Consider the following 21,605-nt stretch of genomic DNA (forward strand, 5'->3'; position numbering starts at 1 on the left):
AAGTTCAAGGCCAGCCTCAGCTATGTAGGAAATGCAAGGCCAACCCAGGCTACAATGAGACTCAATCTCAGACAACAACAACAACAGCAAATATATATATATATATATATATATATATATATATATATATATATATATATATATATATATAGTTTCTTCAAGGAAGTACTAGATAATTTCATCTTTTGGCTAATGTCAAGATAAATATTTAATTCTATTCATTTGTAGAGAGAGTACTCAAGTGCGAAATTTTACTTTGGGCTCATTTATCATGTTAAAGTGGATAAAGTGGATTTATGTTCCCTAGAGAAAGTGTGGCATTGTAAGAAGGTGATTTTATTTTATTTTATTAAAACTTATTTATAGATCTGAAAAAAAATAAGGAAATGAACCATTTCAATTTTAGGACAGCACTCTGCTGTGGTATTGTGACAGTCTCAAACCAGTTCTGTAGGCTTCGACCTTTTCCACACCTACTTTATTTGAGGTTGGTTCTTTAATAGTTACACCTCCCTTCCAACCCACGTACCTGAGATGGGAAAGGAAAGAGGTTAATGGGAACAGGAGAAATAGACCTTTTTGCACTCAGTACCTGGGAGTGATTCCCTCTAGCATACTCGGCAGGATTTCAGCAGACCAGAAATTTAACCAAAGTTGCTGCTGGAACCTGGAACAGCAGCAGGAACACAGAGCCCTGAAGCGTTCTCTGGAGTTGTTCTCTCTAGGAGCGTCTCGAAGTGGATTGACAAACAGCCAAATAATACCAAGACCCCAAAAGTCCCCACCTCCTGTTTTGGGTATATATATATATATATCTCCTCTTAGAGTCTGTACTAAGATGTGTTTCAGCTGGCAAAAACCAAGCCCCTGCACATGGTGGTTCATCTTGTAGTGGATAAACATTACCTGATCTCTCACAAGTCTGTCCCCCATGCCATACTTAGGATCAAAACAAAAACATGTGTACATCCACTATACAGTACTGTCCTCAGAATGTACGTGTGAGCATCACAGTGCCAGCCCATGCTGTATGTGAAACAAGGCTGTGGTGGAGAGCTAATGAGGGCGTGCGGGGACATAAAATTGAAGGTGGCAGGAGGAAACATGGTGCATCCTCCAGGCGCCTCCCCTTCCTCCCTTCCTCCTTTCCTCCCCTCCCCCCTTCCCCCCTTCCTCCCTGACTTACTGCAGCTTTCTCGGAGTTGATTCCTTCTTCTGCTTTTTCCTCGGGCTTAGGGGAGTGCTCCAGGCTGTCCAACAGTTATCAAAGAAAGCCACATCTGTCTTCCTCTGCTGATTTATGCCACCTCAGACTTTTGCAAATAGAGGTGCATTAAAAATTGCTTTCTAAGTACAAATGTGGAAACATTAGGCGAGACATTTGAGGCTATAAATCAATTAAAATAGATTCAGCTTTCCTTTGAGCATTGACTCAGCAGATAATCTGGTTGGAAATACTTAGGTTTTCTCATGTCGTTCATTAAACAGGGATTACCTATATCCATTTTCAAAGTGCCCAGAAAAGGACAAGGTCAGGCAAGGATGTCTTAAATCAAAGAGCAAGGATTGGTACTGTATCCAAAGAGACCATCTCAAAGGACATGTGGGGTAGATTGAATGGACCCCAGTGGGACACTGATTGCCAGGAAGACTAGCAATTGCAAAGTCTTATTTTACACTGAATTAATTTTTTAAAGATCCACATGTTTGTAGTAATGCTCAAAAAAGTATATATATACATGTACATATATACACATACATACATATATATGTGTGTGTGTATGTATGTATGTATATACATATCAAGAAAGTGGCTACAGGGGCTTATAAGAGAAAGACAGCTAATAGATTCAGGAAGGAGAACGCAGTAGAAAATTGCATCTTTGCAGCTCTCATTGTGTTCATTAATTCAGGCAAGAATTGCCAGTAGTAGCTTAAAAATAGGCTTTTCTGCATGGACTGAAAGTAGCACTTCTCAGAGTGGCTGTTAACGACAGATTGGAATGGTACTTGACAGTGAAGCACCCAGGGAGTCCGCACTCCAATCAAGAGACCAGACAGCATCCTCAGCAATAGGGGGCCCTCCTGCCATGGGATACCTGTTGTGACTGACTCAGCAGGTCACAGTATCCACTGTGTGGCATTCCTGCCTAAAGATGCTTTACCTGCATCTCATTATGAGGAAATGGAAGGACCCAGAGTGAAGGCAAGTATATGCCACAGCCTTCTAGGCAGTCAGTATCATGAAGAAGAAAAGCTGCACTGGGGTGGGGATGGGGGAGGGTAGGTAGGTGCTGGGCTAGATAAAAGAGGTTAAGGGAACATTCGTTTCTCCATTAGGTCCTGACCTGAAGAGGAGGGGATGTCATATGTTCGAAAGATAATTATGAGAGGCTAAATGTAGTGTCATATGCCAGCACTTAGAATGTAGAGGCAAGAGAATTAGGAGTTCAGCAACATGGGGAATTTGAGACCAGCCTGTGCTACATGGGACCTCATCTCAAAGGAAACAAAAATATTCAGTATTTGAACATAGACTATAGTGCGTGGGTTGTGTACTATGTAATAGCTATTAACTCTCTTTGATTCACTAATCATGCATGGTTATAGAGGAATATTTCATTCATGGAATGATCGTGTAGAGGTACACAAAGGAGAAATATTTAAAAACAAATATTAACCTCTAAATGGTTCCACCATGGCAGGATGGCTCAGCAGGTAAAGGTGCTTACTGCCAAGCTTGACAACTTGAGATGGACCACCAGGACCCACATGGTAAAAGGGGAGAACTGACCTTTAACCTTCACACATGTACTATGGCATGTACTTGAGCAAATGTGTGTGTACGCACATACACCAGTAAATGTAATAAGTGGTTTCAACAGAATCTAAGTGTGTGAAGGAGGAGAGGGAGAAAGTAAAATGAAAGAAGCAAAGTCATTGGAGTAACAGAAATGCTGCCCGGTGAGAAGAAGGGAAGAATACTCTTTTTTATAAGGTTGGAAGTGTTTAAGTAGTTGAAGGGGAGTGGTAGGTGCATACATGTGAAGAGTTTAATGTCCAAAGAAGTGGATGCCAGTTTATGAACCATAAGGGCCCATGAGGAAGATTTTGTTATACTAACGTGAGGCAAAAATGTAAAGATGTTGCAGTCAAGTGAATGTATCTGATCTAAAAGATGTTGTTGCTTTGCTTTGGGTTTCCTGTTGTTCCTTCCTCCGTGCTACACAATGAACTTGAGCTTTGTTCACGCTCAGCAAGTGCTCACCCGCTGCGCAGCCCTGAAAGGACTGTTCTTTGCACTGTCCTACTTTTGTGCCTAAGGCCCCTTCTGGTACCAGTGGTTGTAGTAATAACAGTTGTGTTGAGCTGAAGCAATGATTCGATTTACTCACCTGTTGACACACATCCTCTAGGCTTACCTTCTCCACCCGAAGATGCTCATTTAGTCTTCCAGTAGAAGCTGGGAGGAGGGTGCCCACAGCAAGTTTTTAGGCTCGTCTTTAGGCACTCTCCTGTTTCAGCCAGATTCGTGCCATTTTTCTAGATGTATTTCTAGCGCAATGCTTTCAATGTTTCAGAACGCTTCCTGCTGTATATTTAAACATTGCAAGTGGGTGTGGTGGCACACTCTTTTAATCCCAGCACTCTGGAGGCAGAGCCAGGGCTGCATTTGCCATATCTAAAAACAACAACAACAAAATCCCTGGGTTTTGTAATAAAAGATGCTATAATAAATGTTTTGGCCGTTATCTTGTTAAAAATGTTAGCCACCAACTGGGCATCTCCGCTTTGCCTTCTAAACTCATTTAAAAGGGTCAATCTACTTGGCCATCACCTTCTTGTGACTGACTTTGTGAGCCTGAGGCAGCCCCTTGCTGTCTGGGGTCCCACTGCCCACATTGTTGCCCTCAAAGTTCATCCCTCCATCTCCTGTTAGGAGGATTTCCCTTCATCTCACGCAGGCTGGGTCAGTTCTTGAAGACAAACTTGCTGGCTTACTGAGGGAGTTCTAAATGTCTGACAAAAAAAAAATTATATCTTTTTGTTAAGTAGAGTAAGCACCAACACCATTAGAGTTCATATTAATTGTTTCAATCCCTCTCTCAAAATGAGAAGTGTGGCAGTGATGCTGGCCCTTAGCCCTTACTAGGATCTCAGGTGCTAGAGAGCCCTGAGTGTTGGAAGGCAGCTTTTCTGGAAAGTTTTGAGTTAACAGTAGCGTTAAACAAAATACTTAGTCATGTAACACAACCCTGAGTTATTTTAAAGAGTTTCTACATTTCTTCCTGCCTCTTATAGCACATCCCTTTTTTAATTCTCAAATGCTTTTCATCTACTGGGCCATTGCATCATTCACACTGGCAGGAACTGGTCCTGCAGGCAGCATCCTGAGTGTTCTGCTGAGCTCCTGAAGAAGTGAGTCCAGACTCTCAGTAGTCACTCTCCATGTCTAGAGTGAATCCTTTCCACCGAATAGAGTGGTTCTGAACAAGCGGCCTTGAGGTGTTACTAAAGGGTTTCTATTGCTGTTGATAAAATGCCATGATCAAAAGCAAGTTGGAGAAGGAAAGGCTTTATTTCAGCCTTGGGTCACACTCCATCACTGACTGGGAAGTTGGGGTAGGAACGCAAAGCGGAAACATCGAAGGAGTGCTGCTTATTGGTTCCTTCTTGGCTTGTGCATCTTGCTTACTTCTACACTCTGAATCACCTGCCTGTGATGGTACCACCTACAATGGGCTGGGCCCTCCATGTCAATCATAAATTAAGAACACGCCGCACAGGCTTGCCTATAGGCCAGTCTTATAGAGGCATGCATTTTCTCAATTGTGGTTCTCTCTTCTCAGATAACTCTAGTTTGAGAGTGTTGAGCGGGGAGCATATTCCCAGCTCCCCATGAGCCAGCTGGTGGCATGCCAGCATCTTTGGTCTAATGGTATGCACCAGGACACAAATTCAGCATGGAAGCTTACTTTATTTGCTGACGTTCTGTCCCTTCTCCAAGAGGAACCAGCAAACAGTAGGAGTTCTATACCCTTTGCAAAATCGTGAATGGTCCTAAGCATTACAAACTGCACAATGGCCACCTCTGGCCACTACCAGCCATCTCTCTCTCCTTCCTCTCCCTGTAGGCACCACCAGGCTTTGATTGGACATGCTGTTTCCATGTTTAAACATGCATCTGTTCATGAGCATCGACCTGATGGTGTGGTTTCATGGCTTTATAATGTACATAGTTGCAACGCCGATGTGTATCTTTCTGAAACATTTTGTTGAACGTTGTTTTGAAGTTTCTTCATGTCAATCTTTCCCAACCCTAGTGAGGTCACCAAGGGTGCAGCATGGCGTGTTGGGCACTGTAGTAAACATTTCATGGTCTGCATCTTAGCTAATCCTCACAATAATTTATTTTAAGCTGGAAAACCAGCCTGACATTATAAAAACATTGGCCCAGGTTCCAAAACCCAGCAGAGGTTTGAGCCCATTTCTCTGATGCCTCTTCCCACTTACAACTCTTTCCTGTCTTTTAGTCTAGAGATGGAAACACCAGCACATCCTAAGTGAGTTCCAAAAACATACAGGCATGAGAGTGAACCACCTTTGCCTTCTCTAAATGTTGTCAGTTGCCATGGTTTCCCTCTTCGTGGGAACCGTCACTTTAGGAAATGAACCACCGGAAAGGCTCTTCAGTGTTACTTGTAATGATCACTGAGTGTGTAATTGGGACAGAGGACTTGTCTTGATGAATTAGCCTCTCAGAGAGAGAGGAGAAGTCTAAGGTGGTCTGGGAGACTGGCTCCTCATACTTAAAGCTATGATCACACTTCTGCAGATGCTCCCGTGGCATATGTGTTAACACAGGCACAGCAGTTGAAGATTTGAACATATTTTTTACTCTTTCTCCTTTCACTTAGCAAAGATGCTTTTTGCGCGTACTTGATGGGCTATAAAGTGAACTGTATTTGAAGAAAAATGTTTAGTGGGTATGAAATTAGAATTCTGCGTGTAAGGCTTTCCCCTGACATTGCCAGTGAAAGCCTTTCTGTGAGTATGACGATGGCAGAGGTGGTCAGGAGGAATGGTTTTCACTTGTGTCCCCCCTTTCCTTTTCCCTCCACAGTGCCCCCCACACTGTTTACACACAGCCTGGGGAGCTCCGCGGTTTTATTTCATTTTATGTTGAGAGCAATTGAAACATGAAGGACAGAATTAAGAAAAAGACGGCCTCAGACAGGCAGAGTAGGAAGCCTTCCACAAAGCCTGTCTTTTGGAAGCTTAAGAAGGGTTCTCTGTCAGCTCATGCTGTTTTCACACACACTGATGACTCAACTATAAGTTTTTAAAGAATAAGATGTGTTAACAGCTGCCAGTGGTGACCGGCGGATTTAGAATTTAAATGTAAAATGTTAATTCCCACCAGGAAATAATAAGTTGCACTCTGACTGGTCAACTATGTGAGATTTCCCTCTTCAGATTCAGTGGAAGAAGATTTGATAACTGAGGGGGTGAAAAAACTACAAGTGCTTAGCTCCTGAAGCACAGTGAGGCCTTTCAGGAGACATCTGCACTTATGCAAAGATCCCCGGTCCTCACACTGTTGCAGGGGGAGGCAAGGCCTGTGTGAGGTTTTCTAGTATCTGTCCGGTGTGCTGCCCACTGAGTGCCCCGGCAGCTGATGATGTCACTGTGGACTTGAGGCACACTTAGCCAAAGAGTTAATATCTGTATGTAAGAACTGCAGTTTCCCAAGCTGTGACTGTGCTTCTGCTTATCAAAAGCTAGGCTGGATGCTTTGTGTCGTCAGCCAGGCACTGCTCTCACTCTGTCCCTTTGCTGCAGTGGCTTTTTGTGTATTTTAGCTTTTTCTACTTGGCTTGTAAATGTTCTCTCCCCCCCCCTGCCCCCCCCCCCCGCTCCCCTTTTCTTGTATTGCTGTTGCTTTGTCTCTCTTCCATTCATGTTTTTTTTTCCTTTCCTTTTGCTGCATGGAGACTCTCTGCTGTACAAGTGTAAGTATCCTCCAGTGCCCTGCAGTCCCTGGCTGTGCTGGTTGGCATTCTCAGGCTCCATTTGCTTCTGCACGGCCTGGCTGGTCTCCCGGGAGATGTTGTCATTCCATCAGCAGATCCCGAATGCAATGGGCAACAATTTAGACATAGGATTGGGGTTGACCAGATGGTTCAGTCTTAAATAAACCAGCGGATGAATTGGAAAGCTCCCCAGTTGGGTGCCTGAGAGTAGGAGAACTTTGACGAAGAAGATGCCACATGCCAGGGAAGGAAGGCCGCGCTTAAGACTCAAAGAGCAAAATGCCCACGTATTTCTCATTCTTGTCGTATCGCTTATTGCAGGCCCAGGACTACATCAAATTGGCATTATGATTTGTTTCTCATATTAGACTTTACTAATCTGCTTCTGAGCTGGTTTTGGTTTTAGGGGGGCTGGTTTTGGTTTTCCTTTTAACCTTAAGAAAGAAGAAAAATAATAATTTTGGTTCTTGAATTTGGAATGAGAGCATTATATACTACTTTTTGTACAAACTTAGCAAAAAAATGTGTAGTAAATCAGGAAACTTACCTTATCTATATGGCAAATCAATCAACTTAAGTCTCATTTTAAAAACTAGTATACATAGGGGTCGCCTGTTAAAAGTGGGTCTCTGAGAGGGGAAGTGCTGTGAACTAAGTTCTATCGTTACTTTGTGAATTCTGTTTACAGTGGACAAATCTTTGTTGGGCTACAAGCAGAACAATTTTGCAATTATTATAAATATTAGATCAAATGAGTAATATTTCTAAGCAAGTAGATATCCGTGCTGCTTTTGGTCCCTTCAGAAACAGCCGTCGTGTGCTGTTCACGCTTACAGCACAGTGCAGATTTATTGGCACTTTAATGGTGTCAGGATGAGAAAGTCTATATTTAGGGTCTCCTTCTAAAATTGCATTTTAAAATGAAGATTTAGCATATTTTTCCTTTCTTACTCATAAGATGCATTTTTTAAAAGTTCTGTCTAGGCTTAAAGCTAGCCTGCTTCAGCTGTCCCTGCCCTTCATCTGATGAGCAGTTTGTGATTTCCGTGACTCACGAAGTCACTTAGCTATTAACAAGTGTCCAGAGACAGCGAATGAGAGTTAAGGTGCAAGCAGGAGCAATTACTCTTTTTGCTTTGGCACAAAAGGAGAAGAACACAATTTAAAGAAGAGCCACTGTGGTCCCTGCTCCTAGGACAGACTATCAGCCTAGCCAATGTGAGGAGGAAGAGGAGTGCAAAGAAATAAATTTCTAGAAAGGCTAAATATTTGCTGCTAAATAAGCCTGTGTGCAGAAAATCAGTCCATCTTTACATGTCCTCACTTCGGTTTATGTAATGGAAGCACAAGAATAAGCAAGTGAGACTGAACAAGTCTATGCTGTCCATAAAACCAAGAAAGAGGGCATTGCAAAGAAAAGGCAAGCTTGTAAGAGCTAAAGCGGAAGGAGAAAGATTGAAGCCGTTGACATTGGAGAGACTTTTGTTGTTTTAAGACAGGGTCTTGTGTGTAGCCCCTGGCGTCAAACTTGCAGCAATCCCCCTGCTTCAGCCCCTTGCTTGGTGAAATTACAGGCTTGAGGTAGTACTCAGGGCTTAGTCGCAATCTTGATGCCAGGTATAGAAGCCATCTAAGCTGCTGTTTCTCACTTTAGCAAAAAGCCACCTGCCCTTTGTACATATGGCAAAACTTGAGAATGAACAAATAGTAAGATCAACAAAAGGCTTTTATGGGAAATGTAATTAGCAGTTCTCTGCTCTTAGGATGGTCATTCATTGCCGGGCGGTAGTGGTTTTATCCTGGTGGTGGTTTTATCACCTTTAATCCCAGCACTCAGGAGGCAGAGGCAGGTGGACCTCTGTGAGTTTGAGGCCAGCCTGGTCCTCAGATCTAGTTCTAGAACACCCAAGACTACACAGAGAAACCTTGTCATGAAAAACAAAAACAAACAAAACAAAAACAAGCAAAAAAGTCATTCACAATGCAGGAACACAATGGAATATACCAGGAAGCATTTTTTCCCTTATATTTGCAACCTGTACCAGGCTTTGAAACCTTGGAAAACACAACCATAATAGGAAAACTAATTCCATCCTGATCCATGACAGGCTCGGGAATGTCCAGTGACTTATGTTTTTAGTGTGTCTCCAAAGTTAGGCTAAGCTAAATGAGTTACTTACAGATGGCTCACCAAGTTTGCAAATGAGTTTCTTTATCTAGATACCACTTATTCTATATCTGCCCATGAGATTATATTGTATCCCCTTTCATATATTAAAGCCAGTGTACAATATAAGATGTGATAATCTTGACACATTTCATGTGTATTTCTTATCTATCATAATGGGTTTAAGGAGAGGGAAAGCTGAACTAACTTTTTTGTTTGTTTCTCTGCCAGCTTGTTTTTACCCACGAATGCTCTCTGTAAAACCTAATGTCCAGAGGCATCACAGGAGCTTAGTTTTTGTTGTGGTTTTGGGGTGTATGTGTGTGTGTGTGTGTGTGTGTGTGTGTGTGTGTGTGAGACAGGGTCTTGTGTAGTCGAGGCTTGCCTCAAACATGCTATAAGTCCAGGTTGGCCTTGGGTTTGGAGCCTTCTGTGCTGGGATCAGTGGTGAATACCATATGTCTGGTTTCTGGCTTCCCTGTTGATCCTTTTCACTACCGAAACTGCATGCGAGGTATATGAAACTCCGAAGAACTAAGCCCGTGCATTTTGTCAGAGCCCTTTCTTACAAATAGACCATACTGGATTCTTGCTGAGTCTGAAGAATGAGTCCAGGCTTGCTTCTCTGCTCCCATGCAGCCTGTGAGCTTCATACAGTCTGGTCGCCTCCACCAAGTCACACTAGTCTTTCAGGAAAACTCTGTGTGTGTGTGTGTGTGTGTGTGTGTGTGTGTGTGTGTGTGTGTGTGTGTGTATGTGTGTGTGTCTCATAGCTTAGCATTTCTCTCCTTTTTCTCCCAACATAAAATAATAGCAAATGGGTACTTTTATTAAAACCAGGGTGACTGTCAAAACTGAAAGATCATTTGCTTTTCCAGGCTGGTGTGTGAGCCATTTTATTCTGTTAAAGGATGTAGGCTTTGAGGAAGCTTCAGCCGACAGCTGTTACGTCAAAGCACGCACTCTCTCAGCTCTCCTTTCTCTTACTTTGTATGTGCATCAGTCTTTCTGAGCCAGGCATGGTGGCACCTACCTAAAATCCCAGCATTTAAAAGTCTGAGTCAGGAGGGTTTTGAGTTTGAGGCTAGCCTAGGCTATATAGTAAGGCCTTGCCTCAAAAACCCTCACCTATTCTCCCCAAAACACAAGAAAAGAAAAAAGAAAAAAAATAGTATCCTGCTAGTTTAAACCCAGCTGCGGCCCATCATCTGTATTGGTAGCAGGGGCACAGTAGGAAGGCCCCCGCCCTTCCCTGCTTCCAGTCCGGGCCTAGAACCTCTGACAGCTCAGATTTATTAGTGTTTATTACTCCTCCTATGACTTGTGTTTACCTTCAACTTTATCTGTATAGCTGATGCCTGAGGTGCTTCTCAGCCTCCCCAAGTGTGTATCTTCTGAGGGAGACAGTAGTGCATGGGTGGTAGTGGATGATGTCCCATCCTGGATGACAAGTGTGGGTAGTAGTGGAAGGTCCACTGGATGACAGATGTGAATGGTGGTAGATGGTCCTGCTTGACACCAAACCTTGGAATATGTTTTCCAGGTGGACCTTGCTATGGGACTTATTTATTTATTTGTTTGTTTATTTATTTATTTTTGAAGGACTCTAGCGGAAGCTAATACTGAGAAGTGCCAGCTAATGGATATTTTGAGTTGTGGCACACTGTCCTAAAATTTTGATGACACACTGAGACACAAAAGAGTTAAGCTACCTAAAACGTGGAAGTGACATACAGAGACTGCAAGCGGTGTGCCTGCACCAATGTTGCTGTGACAACCGACAATTACAGTCATGAATAATCTCGTTCAGTGCTTTGTGACTGATTCTTTACAGTCTTTCAGTCTGATTCCTTAACTCCATTTTGGCATTCTTGTGTGTGGCTTAGAGTTAAATTATCATTCCCTGTTCTTTTCAGCTGTAGGAATAGATTTTAACTGGTTTGGGGCTCGGGATAAAAGAGCAGTTGGCTGAATCACTTGGGAAAGTTCTAAACATGTAGAAATTCGTCGAAGCACCTCCTGAGCCTACCCAGCAGCTGCTACAGTGGAGCCATTGTTAAGTAGTGAAACAGGAATCTATTTTAACCAGCTGATCCCTGGTACCTTGGGGTTTGCGAGTGTCCCTGCTCACCTAAGTAATGCCTCTGTCTGATTGCCAGATGACCCCCAAGTCCAAGAGGAAGAGCATCCACAGTCGAATGTTGCGGCCTGTCTCCAGGGCATTTGGTGAGTGTGTGGTACTGATGCCAGCCACTTCGTGAAACTAGGAAACACCCCAGCAAAGAGTTCGCACTCTCCATAGGGAGCCACTCTGCCACATGTGAGAAAGATTTGGGTAATTGGTGAGGGGCAGTTGACTGAGACATTTCTTCCAGAGGCTAGGTATGGCTGCTCATTCCTGTAATCGTTGCACTTTGTAGACTGAGGCAGGAGGATAGAAATGAGTTGGCGGTCAGCCTGGGTACATAGTGAGTTCCAGGCTAGCCTGGCTACAGAGTTGATCTGAAAAACAAAGCAAATGATAACTCGTGTAGGTTTCTCGGGGATTTCTTATTGCTGATGGTGGAATTGGGTTTATCTGCCCTTCCTCTCTCATCTCCCTTTCTCCCTCCTGGCTTGCTTTCTTTTTATTTTATTTTATTTTAATTCATTCATATTACATCTCAATAGTTATCACATCCCTTGTATCCTCCGATTCCTCCTTCCCTCCCGCTTTCCCCCTACTCCCCTCCCCTATGATTGTGACTGAGGGGGCCTCCTCCCCCTGCATATGCTCATAGGGTATCAAGTCTCTTCTTGGTAGCCTGCTATCTTTCCTTTGAGTGCCACCAGACCTCCCCATCCAGGGGACATGGCTGGCTTTCTTTCTTACCTTTCTCCCTCCTCCTATCCTTTTTTCCTCCTTCTTCCTCTCTCCTTTCTTCCCTTACCTTTTTGTTCTGTTTGTTTGTTTGTTTGTTTGAGAAGGTATATGTACCCCCAGGGAGGCCTGAACTCCACAATCCCCCTGCCTTAGCGTCCCCAGTGCTAGGATTGCAGCTGTACTCCACCAGGCCTGGCTTTTAGGTGTTTCCTAACACACTCTTTGCATCACGTTTTGCTTGCGATTTGTTTTATTTCAGAAATGGAGTTTGATCTTGATAAAGCCCTGGAAGAGGTGCCGATCCACATCGAAGACCCGCCTTTCCCATTGTCTGTCCGGCAGGAGAAGCGAAGCTCAGGGTTCATCTCCGAGCTGCCCTCAGAGGAAGGCCGGAGACTGGAACACTTCACGAAGTTACGGCCCAAGCGGAACAAGAAGCAACAGCCTACACAGGCGGCGGTAGGTGTCCACAGGGCCCCTCAGGCCCCGTATCCTTCCCTGCACCTCCTAAAGCTTCCATAACCTTTAAATACTGCCACCAACTACGGTTCGTAAGTGCTCAAATGTGAGCCCACAAGGGGTGGGGGAAGAATTTCGTAGCAGAACCATCACAGAGGTAGACAGGTGAATCCACAGAAGTCCATGGGCCAGCCAGCCTCGCTTATGCAGCAGCAGACTACAAAGAGAGATTCTGTCTCAAAGAAGGTGAAGGCAGTAACTGACACCTGAAATTGTCCTTAGCTGCCACATGTGTGCTAGCACTCATGTGTATGAACATGTATGTGCACAGAAAACGGTCCTCCACTCTCTGGTCTGGCCGGTGTGTACCCTCTTTGCTGCTGGCTGATTCCATATGAATCTATATGTGCTCTGCATCTTCAGACATGGAATATTCTGGAACACCTCTGACTAAATGATTTCTAAAGGAAGATCCTGGAAAGTCCTCCAAACATACGCAGAAGCGTGTCTCCTACTTGATTCCAGGCCTAGTCAAGTTGACTGTTCCTTCTCCATTTGCCACGTTCTCCCACTGGCAGTACGCAGGGCCATTAGCACAGATGCACATTCCTCAGAACCTCAGTTCCCAGCATGAAACACATACAATCTTTTTCTTCTGTGGTGGAAATGAACCCCAGGGACTGGCACATGCTAGGAGAGTAAGAACTCACCAGTGAGCTACATCCCACCCCACAATTTAAAAAGGAGATGCCCATGAAATTTACTCTTGGATCATACTTCCATCATGTCAAGTTGCCAGCTGTCTTGTCGCTAACAGACACAGGCATCTGCTCTCTGCGCTCTAACTGCCCCTGTACTCATGCAAAAGCCAGATCTCTGTAAAAACAGGAGCAGTTTACTGGTTCCCCTTTCGTCCCACTTATTCAAGTGTATATGAGTTCTCGCAGACATGTGTGATAGCTGACCAGCTCTTCAAATTGTTCTTGGGGTCATTTTAGTAATTTGTATCTTCATAGAATATTGTCCATTTGATCAAACCCATCATTTTAAATAGAATTGAAATTTGAGTTGATCTTAACTATGGCTTCTCAGTCTCTGTTTTCAATTAATATTTTCCTTTTGCTTTTTTTTGTTGTTGTTGTTTTGTTTTGTTTTGACAAGATCTTGCTTGGTACTCTAGGCTAGCCTCAGATTCACTCTGCAGCCTGGGCTGGCCTAGAACTCGTGACAATCCTCCAGTCTTACCCTTCCCAGTATAGGATTACAGGCATGAGCCACCTTGCTCACCCCTGCCCCTTCTGTTCCTGATATAGTTTGATGTCTTTCATCCATTGTGTGGCTGTCTCCTTTAATCTTTTTTTCCCCCAAATAACTGCCTTTCAGTTTTCCTCTGCCTCCCAAGTACATTACATACGCTCCTGTATTGCCTACGTTTGATACATTTCTGGCCAGTTTCCTCCGGATGTCAGTCTTGTTTGCTGCTGTGGGAGGCATGCATGGAAGATGCATGGCCACTCAGCTTCCTAAGGCGCTCCCTCTGGCACATTTGGTCACAGCAACTCTAACAGACCCGCATGCCCTCAGATCCTTCTGTCTGGCTCCTTCGGGTTTAGGAAGACTTGTCAAATCCAGGTATCCCCTAGGCCCCCGGTGTGTCTTACTCGGTCACCTTGGTGAGGGAGACATGAGGCTTTTCTGAACTGCCTTTCACCTCGCAGCACCCGCTTACCTTCCAAGCATTCGCAAACTGGCATTTTAGAGAGTGCGTAGTCATCAGCGGTGCACAGCATCAGTGACTTAACTGAGAAAGCTAGAAAGCTCCCCAGGCGAGTGTGGTCCTGCCTCTGCAGAGTGATCCCTGCTCTCCCTCTCCAGCAGTCCTGCTGCCCTTCGCATCTGATACTGACTGTGGTTGACACAGGAGACTTGAATCACATCACATCTTTTCCTTTTGCTGGAAAATGAGCGTTAGCAGCATTGGACTCTACTGACCTGACTCTATTCATCATCATCTGGGTTCTGGCTGTTCTTCCCAGCCCAGCTCCACCTGAACATCCCTTTAACCGCTGCCTTTTAAAGTGCCCCCTGGGATAGCCCAGCCATGCTGGGTATCTCTCAACCTGTCTCCTCTGTTCTTTATCTCTGCAATGAGAGGGGTGTGTTGGAGGGGTTGGCAGGTGCAGCTCAGCCCTAGAAGCCGCTGCTCCTGAGGGGAGCTGCACTTTTTGTTCAGCTCTTTCCTCACAATTCTCCGTACTACCAGGGAGCTCTGGGGCCAGCGATGAATCCTGTTTCAAAGGAAAAACAAAAGGGGCTGAGGGGAGAGACTGGGGTAGAGTGACTTGTGAGGCAGCTAAAGGGAGCCACTCCTAGCTGTCCTCTTGCCTCACCAGTACTGGGATTATAACTAACTGATCCTTTATCCTGTGTAGCACTTAGCAAACTTGAGCTTTTCACAGCCTATTTGGCATAGTCATACAAACAGTGATCAAACATTGCTTACAGTACATCCTGTAAACTCCTTCCTTGGACGAATGTGGTGATACATGCCTGTAATCACAGCACTGGTGAGGCACACGCAGAAGGACAGCTGCAAGTTCAAAGCCAGCCTGAACCAAACGAGCTTCAGTCCAGCCATTGCTACTAGCAGAGACTGTCCTGAAAACCGTCCCCATCTGTAGCCACATCACCTTGAATGCACCTGGTGTCACCAAAACCTGTCCCCCACAATCACCAATGTCACGCTCAGCGTGTCTATAAGCCTTATTGTTCCTCACAAGGTTATGGTTCCACCTCTGGCCTCTGTTCCTGTTAATGGCGCGGTCCCTATTGTAGGGAGCTGTGGCCATGCTGTAGGTGGTTGAATCGAGAACTGAAGGTGCATTGAGTTGGCTGTGGAGTGAGGTCATGTTTCTTTTGCAGGTTTGCACCATCAGCATCATCCCCCATGATGGAGAACAAAATGGCCTCATGGGCAGAGTGGATGAAGGCGTAGATGAATTTTTCACCAAGAAAGTGACTAAAATGGATTGCAAGTAAGTTTCCAGTCATTTCATTGAAAGCGGCATTTCATTCGCATTTAAGTAGCTAACGATAACAATTTAGCTAGACATCACAGTCTCATACAAAAGTTCTACTGTTTGGTTAGATTTATAAAGTGTGGTCCTCCAGCAAAATGCCGTTGGTGTTGCTTGGGAACTTGTTAGAAATTCAGCTCTTGCCACTGGACCTGCTGAACAAAAAAACTGTGGGATCTGTTCCATAGCAGTCCACACCGCATTGAGGCCAAGCATCTGCGGTGCCAGGGGCTTTTCTTGTATTCATCTGGAAGGATCTGCTTCCAGCCAGTGGGCATCCGACACTGCATTGCATCCTTTGAACTTTCTCGTCCATCATTTGATCTGTTGGCAGGTTGGGCAGTAAGATGGCCCTGCACCTCTGTTGTGGTTGGTATTGGCAACTTGTCAGGCTCCAGGTTGCCTAGGAGACAAACCTCTGGGCATGCCTGAGAGGGATTATCTAGATTAGGTTAATTGAGGTGGGAAGGTGTGGCCTGCTTCCTGGCAGCAGTATTGCATCCAGTCCCAGACTGCATAAAAAGGAGGAAGCCAGCTGAGGACACTCCCTCCTTCCAGGGATGTACAACTCACAACGACCCCATGACTGCCTCTCCATGCTGGATGGGGCCAAAGCAAACCCTCCCTTCCTTAAATAGCTTTTGTCTCTGGGTATTTTACCACAACAGGAAAAATTACTACTGGGCCCTCTGAGGACTTCCTGTTACATTTTCTTGTCACTAGGATGCTGTGCCCTTAGAAGATCAGTCAATGATACTTTAACTTGAGCTGGGCATGGTGGCACATGCTAACAGTCGAAGCACTCTGGAGATTGGGGCAGGAGGATTACTATAAATTTGAAGTCAATCTGGAATACATAGTGAATTCCAAGCTAGCCTGAGCTATGTGATCCTGCCTCAACCCCACCTTAAAAAAAAAATTGTTCAGCTTAAAACCCTATCTTTATACATGATTTTTCTGAAATTAATCTGTAACTAAAAGCTGATACATCCCAGACCACACTCCAAGCTTGGATTATGTTTGTAAAGAATGCTTCACCTTCGAGATGAAGTTCACATTGTATTAAAGCTTGCCGATAGCTGAGGGCTGGCAGGCAGAGAGCTCCGGAACGGCTCCTCTGGGCTCTTGATTGGTGAGTCTTATCTACCCTCTGCAGGATGGCGAAGTGGGAATAAGTTAAGCCTCATATCCATGGCAGTGGGTCTGATAGACGCTTGTAAGCTTTAAAACCTAATTATTCCTCGTCTTTGACACTGGTCTTGCAGCTTAGCATAGCATAACTTGGCAGACTTCTATCTTTTCAGACCTACCAATATGTCATTTATTCTTTGATTCTTTGACATTTTCTTTTGATGCTTCATTCTCACAAATTAAGTCCTGTCAATTCCTGGCGTCCTCCTCCTCCCACCCCCAACCCCCACCCCCCTTACAAATCTGTAGAGCGCGCAATATAGTCCTTTAAGAGTTTGTTTGGGGGAAAAAAAGAGTTTGTTTGGGTTTTGGTTGTTTTATAATAGAAGGATTAGAGGACTAAATTTTCAACTCAAAGGAGTCAAGAAACACCAACATAAACAGTAAAATGGAAAAGCCCCTCTTGATGGAGTGCGGAACTCCTTCTTGATGACTCTTTTATTGTTTTATATTTTGTTACTATTTTATTGTTGGCTTTGCTGTTTTATTTTGTTTTGTTTTTGTTTCGTTTTGTTTGAGACTGTTTCACACGGTATCCAGTGCTAGTCTGGGATTCCCTAAACAGCACAGGGAAAATGTATATTCTCAGTCATCCTCCTGCCTCAGCCTCCCACGTACTGGGGAGGTTTTAGTTGTACATTGCTACCTGCAGAAGCTTCTGAATCTTAGTGGCTCACCTGCACCCACGCCACCTGGGCCACTTCTGGGGTTCTTTAAAAATCGTTTCTTTTGTAAATCTCTTTTGTTTCCTCTATATGCTTTCTGTTAAACATCTTTTATACAGCCGGGTGTTTCCTCTGTTAATCCATCCCCTCTCACCTTTCCCCCTGTTTCTCATTCTTGGCAGGCCCTCCCCACATTCCGGAGTGTTTCCTCAGTTGTACTGTTTAACCGTAGATGTTCCACTCCCGTCACAGTTTGCTCTTAATTCTGTACCACATGCTCCTCAATTGCCCTGTTTCTCTGGTTCCCGCTGCAGGCAATGGGTTTGGGGTGGGCGGGGCATTGTTGACCCTGCAGCTTGGGAAGAGGACCTAAGACTTGGTGAGTTGGCTTTCAGGCAGCCTTGCCCATCATCTCTCAGGCTTCCCAGCCACGCCCACGCCTTGACGTGCCCTTGCCTTTGGCCTGCCATCTGCGGCCTCTGGCGTTCCTGCCTCTCTAGGTTATACCCAGCTGCTCAGATCCATGAAGCCAGTTTGTGCTCTTTGGGCTTCCAAGCGGTGTTGCCTGCTCTCACTCATGGGGCTTTGGGTCTTGTTGTTCACTTTGCATTTATCCCTGGCTCTGCTTTTGGTTGGGTTTCTGAGGAGCTAAGTGGAGATCCAGCCTCCAGCTCTGAGTGGCAGATTCATGTTGTTAGTGCTTTTTCTCCATTTCCCAGGTTTCTTTTTATTTTTTATTTTTTCCTTCCTTGGAAATTTATCCCCAAATTTAAGCTTATTCTGTCTAGTTTTATTTTAGATACAGAGTCTCCTGTAGCCCAGACTGACCTGGAATTTTATATTGCGGGAGCTGACTTTGAACCCTTTCACCCTCCTTACTCCATCTCACAAATGCTTGTCACAGGGACTGCACCAGCACCCTGGCCTTGAGTCTTGTCTTTGGTTGCTTATTCCAGCAATTTATTCCATTTAAGCAAAGGTCCAAACATTTGCCAGGGCTAAGTACTAAGTGTTGGACTTCAACAATCACCTGACAATTACAGATGGTCCAGGAAGCCCTTTCCAATGTCCCTCAGATTAAACAGAGCAGTTACCTAACGCCTCAAGCCAGCCTAGGAGACATTTACACTTAAGCCTTTAGTCCCAGTGGACTCCTTTAGATTTGCTCATAATCTGTGTGCTCAGTTTCCTCACAGGCAACGGTGAGGAAGATCCTCCGATTTTATGCCTCTCAGCACAGGCTTAACTTTTTAAATGATTACGTAGCGCTCACCTTCATGTTCTTTGACTAAGTCCTCCTGGCTGAGCCAACAGTTTCTGTGTCTTGGTTACGGTGCAGGAGGTCATCCACACGCAGCTCAGATGCCCATGAACTGAGCGAAGGAGATGAGAAGAAAAAACGGGACTCTCGGAGAAGTGGCTTTCTCAACCTCATCAAATCGCGGTCCCGATCTGAGCGGCCACCCACAATCCTGATGACAGAAGAGCTCCCCTCCCCAAAAGGGGCTATCCGGAGTCCGCCGGTGGACACTGCTAAGAGGGACATAAAGTTGTCCGAGCACAACGGCGGCGGCTCCGCAGAACGCACAGAGGAGATGACAACGCCGGAACCCCTAGAGGAGGCTCAGGCAGAGGAGGCGGGCAGAGTTGAGCGCAGCGACAGCAGGGGCAGCCCACAGGGTGGCCGGCGCTATGTGCAGGTGATGGGCAGCGGGCTGCTGGCAGAAATGAAGGCCAAGCAGGAGCGGAGAGCCGCTTCCGCGCAGAAGGTGAGGAAGGGGCCCTTTGGGTGTGTGCGTTAGCCTCTGTTTTTATGGGAGAAAGAGGTACTGAAAAATAACTGGTTGGTTAAATAAAAATGTAAATGCAGGGGGCTGGAGAGATGGCTCTATAGTTAAAAGTACTTGGTGCTCTTGTAGAGGACCCTGGTTCAGTTCCCTAGCACCCACACAGTGGTTTACAACCATCAGTAACTTGAGTTTCAGGGTACCAGACACTCTCTTCCGTACTCTGTGGGCACCAGATACGCATGAGGTGCACATACATAGACATGCAGGCAAAACACTCACATAAAATAAATGTTACAAAGACAGTGTTTTACAAATGTAAAACCTAAAGATTTATTCCCTAAGAGTTTAGAGCCCAGATCCTCCCCCACCCCAGTTACTCCTTGTATTTACTGCCCCAGGCCATGCTTTGTTTAAGCTGTTGGTTGTTTTCACAGAGCCTTACACAGGAAACAGGCTCACCTCAAACTCACTTTGTGGCCCAGGTTAGTCTCAGATACACTTATGTAGCACTAGGTGGCCCCAAACCCCTGGTGGTCTCCCTGGCCCAGTCCCCGACCCCTTCCTGGTGGTTACCATGCAGCTCAGAGCTACATTCTTGAGAGCCATGGGGCCTTTAAAGGTATGGCATCATTTTTGAGAGATAAACTTTGCTTCACCTATGGCTTCCCTGTGCTTCTGATAGATGCATTCAAGAACTGGTCCCCAGATAGGACCAGCTCAGGTGAATCTGAGTAGAGAGGCTGATGGCAGCTGGAACGGGCAGAGTCGAGAGGCAAAGAACAGATGGCAGGCAGATAGTCATCAGATGCCTACAGCATTCCCCCACGTAGTTCACAGCTTACCTTTCCCCCCCAGGCTTCAGAATCCTTTGCCTAGATTTAAATTTCAAAACAAAAGGTCAAGGTTTCCTGTTAGAACTGACTGAGTCTCCTGTTGCTGCTGCTGCTGCTGCTGCTACTGCTACTGTAAAGAAAGCAGAGCTAGTTAGAAGGTGCTAAGTCTCAGGTTGAGGGTCTATCTTCGAGGCAGAACATTTGCCCAGCGTGTAGGAGAACCTGGGCTTGTTCCTAGTACAGCAGAGGAGATTTTCGAAAAAGAACAAGAAAAATGTCAGGTCTCCTCCAATGTAATGACAGTTTGCCTACTTTGTCTGCCCCACTCCTCTAAGCTCTGAGGCACTTGAGATCAACCCCCAGGGTCTCGCACGAGTTCGGTCAGGCCAGCCTCCACAGAGCTGCATTCCAGCTGCGTTGCTGCTTGGAGCCTCTTCTTTCGGGATCGTGTCTGTTTTCTTCTATGGCTTCTTAAAGGAATGCTTCCTGTGATGATCACTAAAGATAACCGTGCCCAGGTTGTGTGTATCACCCTGAGCTCCAGGAGAAGGTCCTCCAGAGAAAGGGAAGCTGTGCATCTGTTTTGCTCGAGGCATCAGAAGGAAACGGTTCTCCCTAGTGTACCTAGACTTTGAGGAAGTAAAAGGCAGGCTACACAGCAGACACAGCGGGCTCGTGCATCACCTCCTTACACCTGCCGTTTATTAAAGTCTGCATCCCATAAGATTCTGCAGTTGTTCACCATAGTTCTCCCACTATCCAGCAATTTCCCAGCTACAGATACCTGCTTCACTCCCTCACTGCCCCCCACCCCCAGACCCTTACTATATCCAAAGGTGGGGAGCCTATATACGGGCCTCTGGCTGGTGCTGTAGGGGAGCCATCACTGACCTTCACCATGCAGACTGCTGGAAGAGTACCAAATCCCCACTGTGAGCCAGATGCCTGAATACATTATAAATCCACGACAGCCAATGTGTTTTCTTCATGAACTGTCTATCAGTTCCCTATGACAGAACACCGAATTTTGGTGAAAAGACAAGGATTCTGGAGTGATTTTCCATGCGTTTGGGATTGCTACATAAATTGGCTCAGAGTGACGGAATCCTTGTGGTTTAGTGTTTGTGTTTGGTCCAGGTTAACGTTTAATGTGCTTATAGTGCCACCTAGTGGTCTTTTAAACAGCCTTTGTCAAACAAAACAAAACAAAACAAAACAAAACAAAAAAACTTCTGCAGTTATAGTTTAGACCGTGACTAGTCTATCCAAAGAATTAAAGCTCTTCAAAAATTAGCATTGTAATGTTTCCTGAAATGAGTCACTGACTTGTTTACCCAGGCAGTAACACGAGCATCCATGGTTGGTATGCAGTTGGGCCTGCCATTGCACTCTGCCAGTCAGACACCTGCACAGAGGACTGCCATGGGACCCGTGTCTCTCGTGGTCACTTTTTCATAGCAGTGCCAGATCTTTCTGTCACAGTGCTGCTGCTAGGATCCCTCAGCACCCTCAGAGCCTGGGGCTGT

At 45.3% G+C, this 21,605-nt stretch overlaps 1 protein-coding gene across 7 annotated transcripts in view; it reads left to right on the top strand.

Moving 5' to 3' along the window:
* Positions 1-21,605, top strand: part of CARMIL1 (capping protein regulator and myosin 1 linker 1) — a 260,068-nt gene that overhangs the window by 224,181 nt on the left and 14,282 nt on the right. For all 7 annotated transcript variants that reach the window (XM_084794019.1, XM_084794020.1, XM_084794022.1 and 4 more), the window contains exons 30-33: positions 11,361-11,427; positions 12,324-12,523; positions 15,446-15,558; positions 18,796-19,225. In XM_084794019.1, coding sequence (XP_084650145.1) covers positions 11,361-11,427; positions 12,324-12,523; positions 15,446-15,558; positions 18,796-19,225 — 810 coding nt within the window. The remainder of the gene's footprint in view (positions 1-11,360; positions 11,428-12,323; positions 12,524-15,445; positions 15,559-18,795; positions 19,226-21,605) is intronic.

This window comes from Acomys minous (assembly GCF_964271855.1).
Source record: "Acomys minous genome assembly, chromosome: 9".
Classification (NCBI taxonomy): Eukaryota; Metazoa; Chordata; class Mammalia; order Rodentia; family Muridae; genus Acomys; species Acomys minous.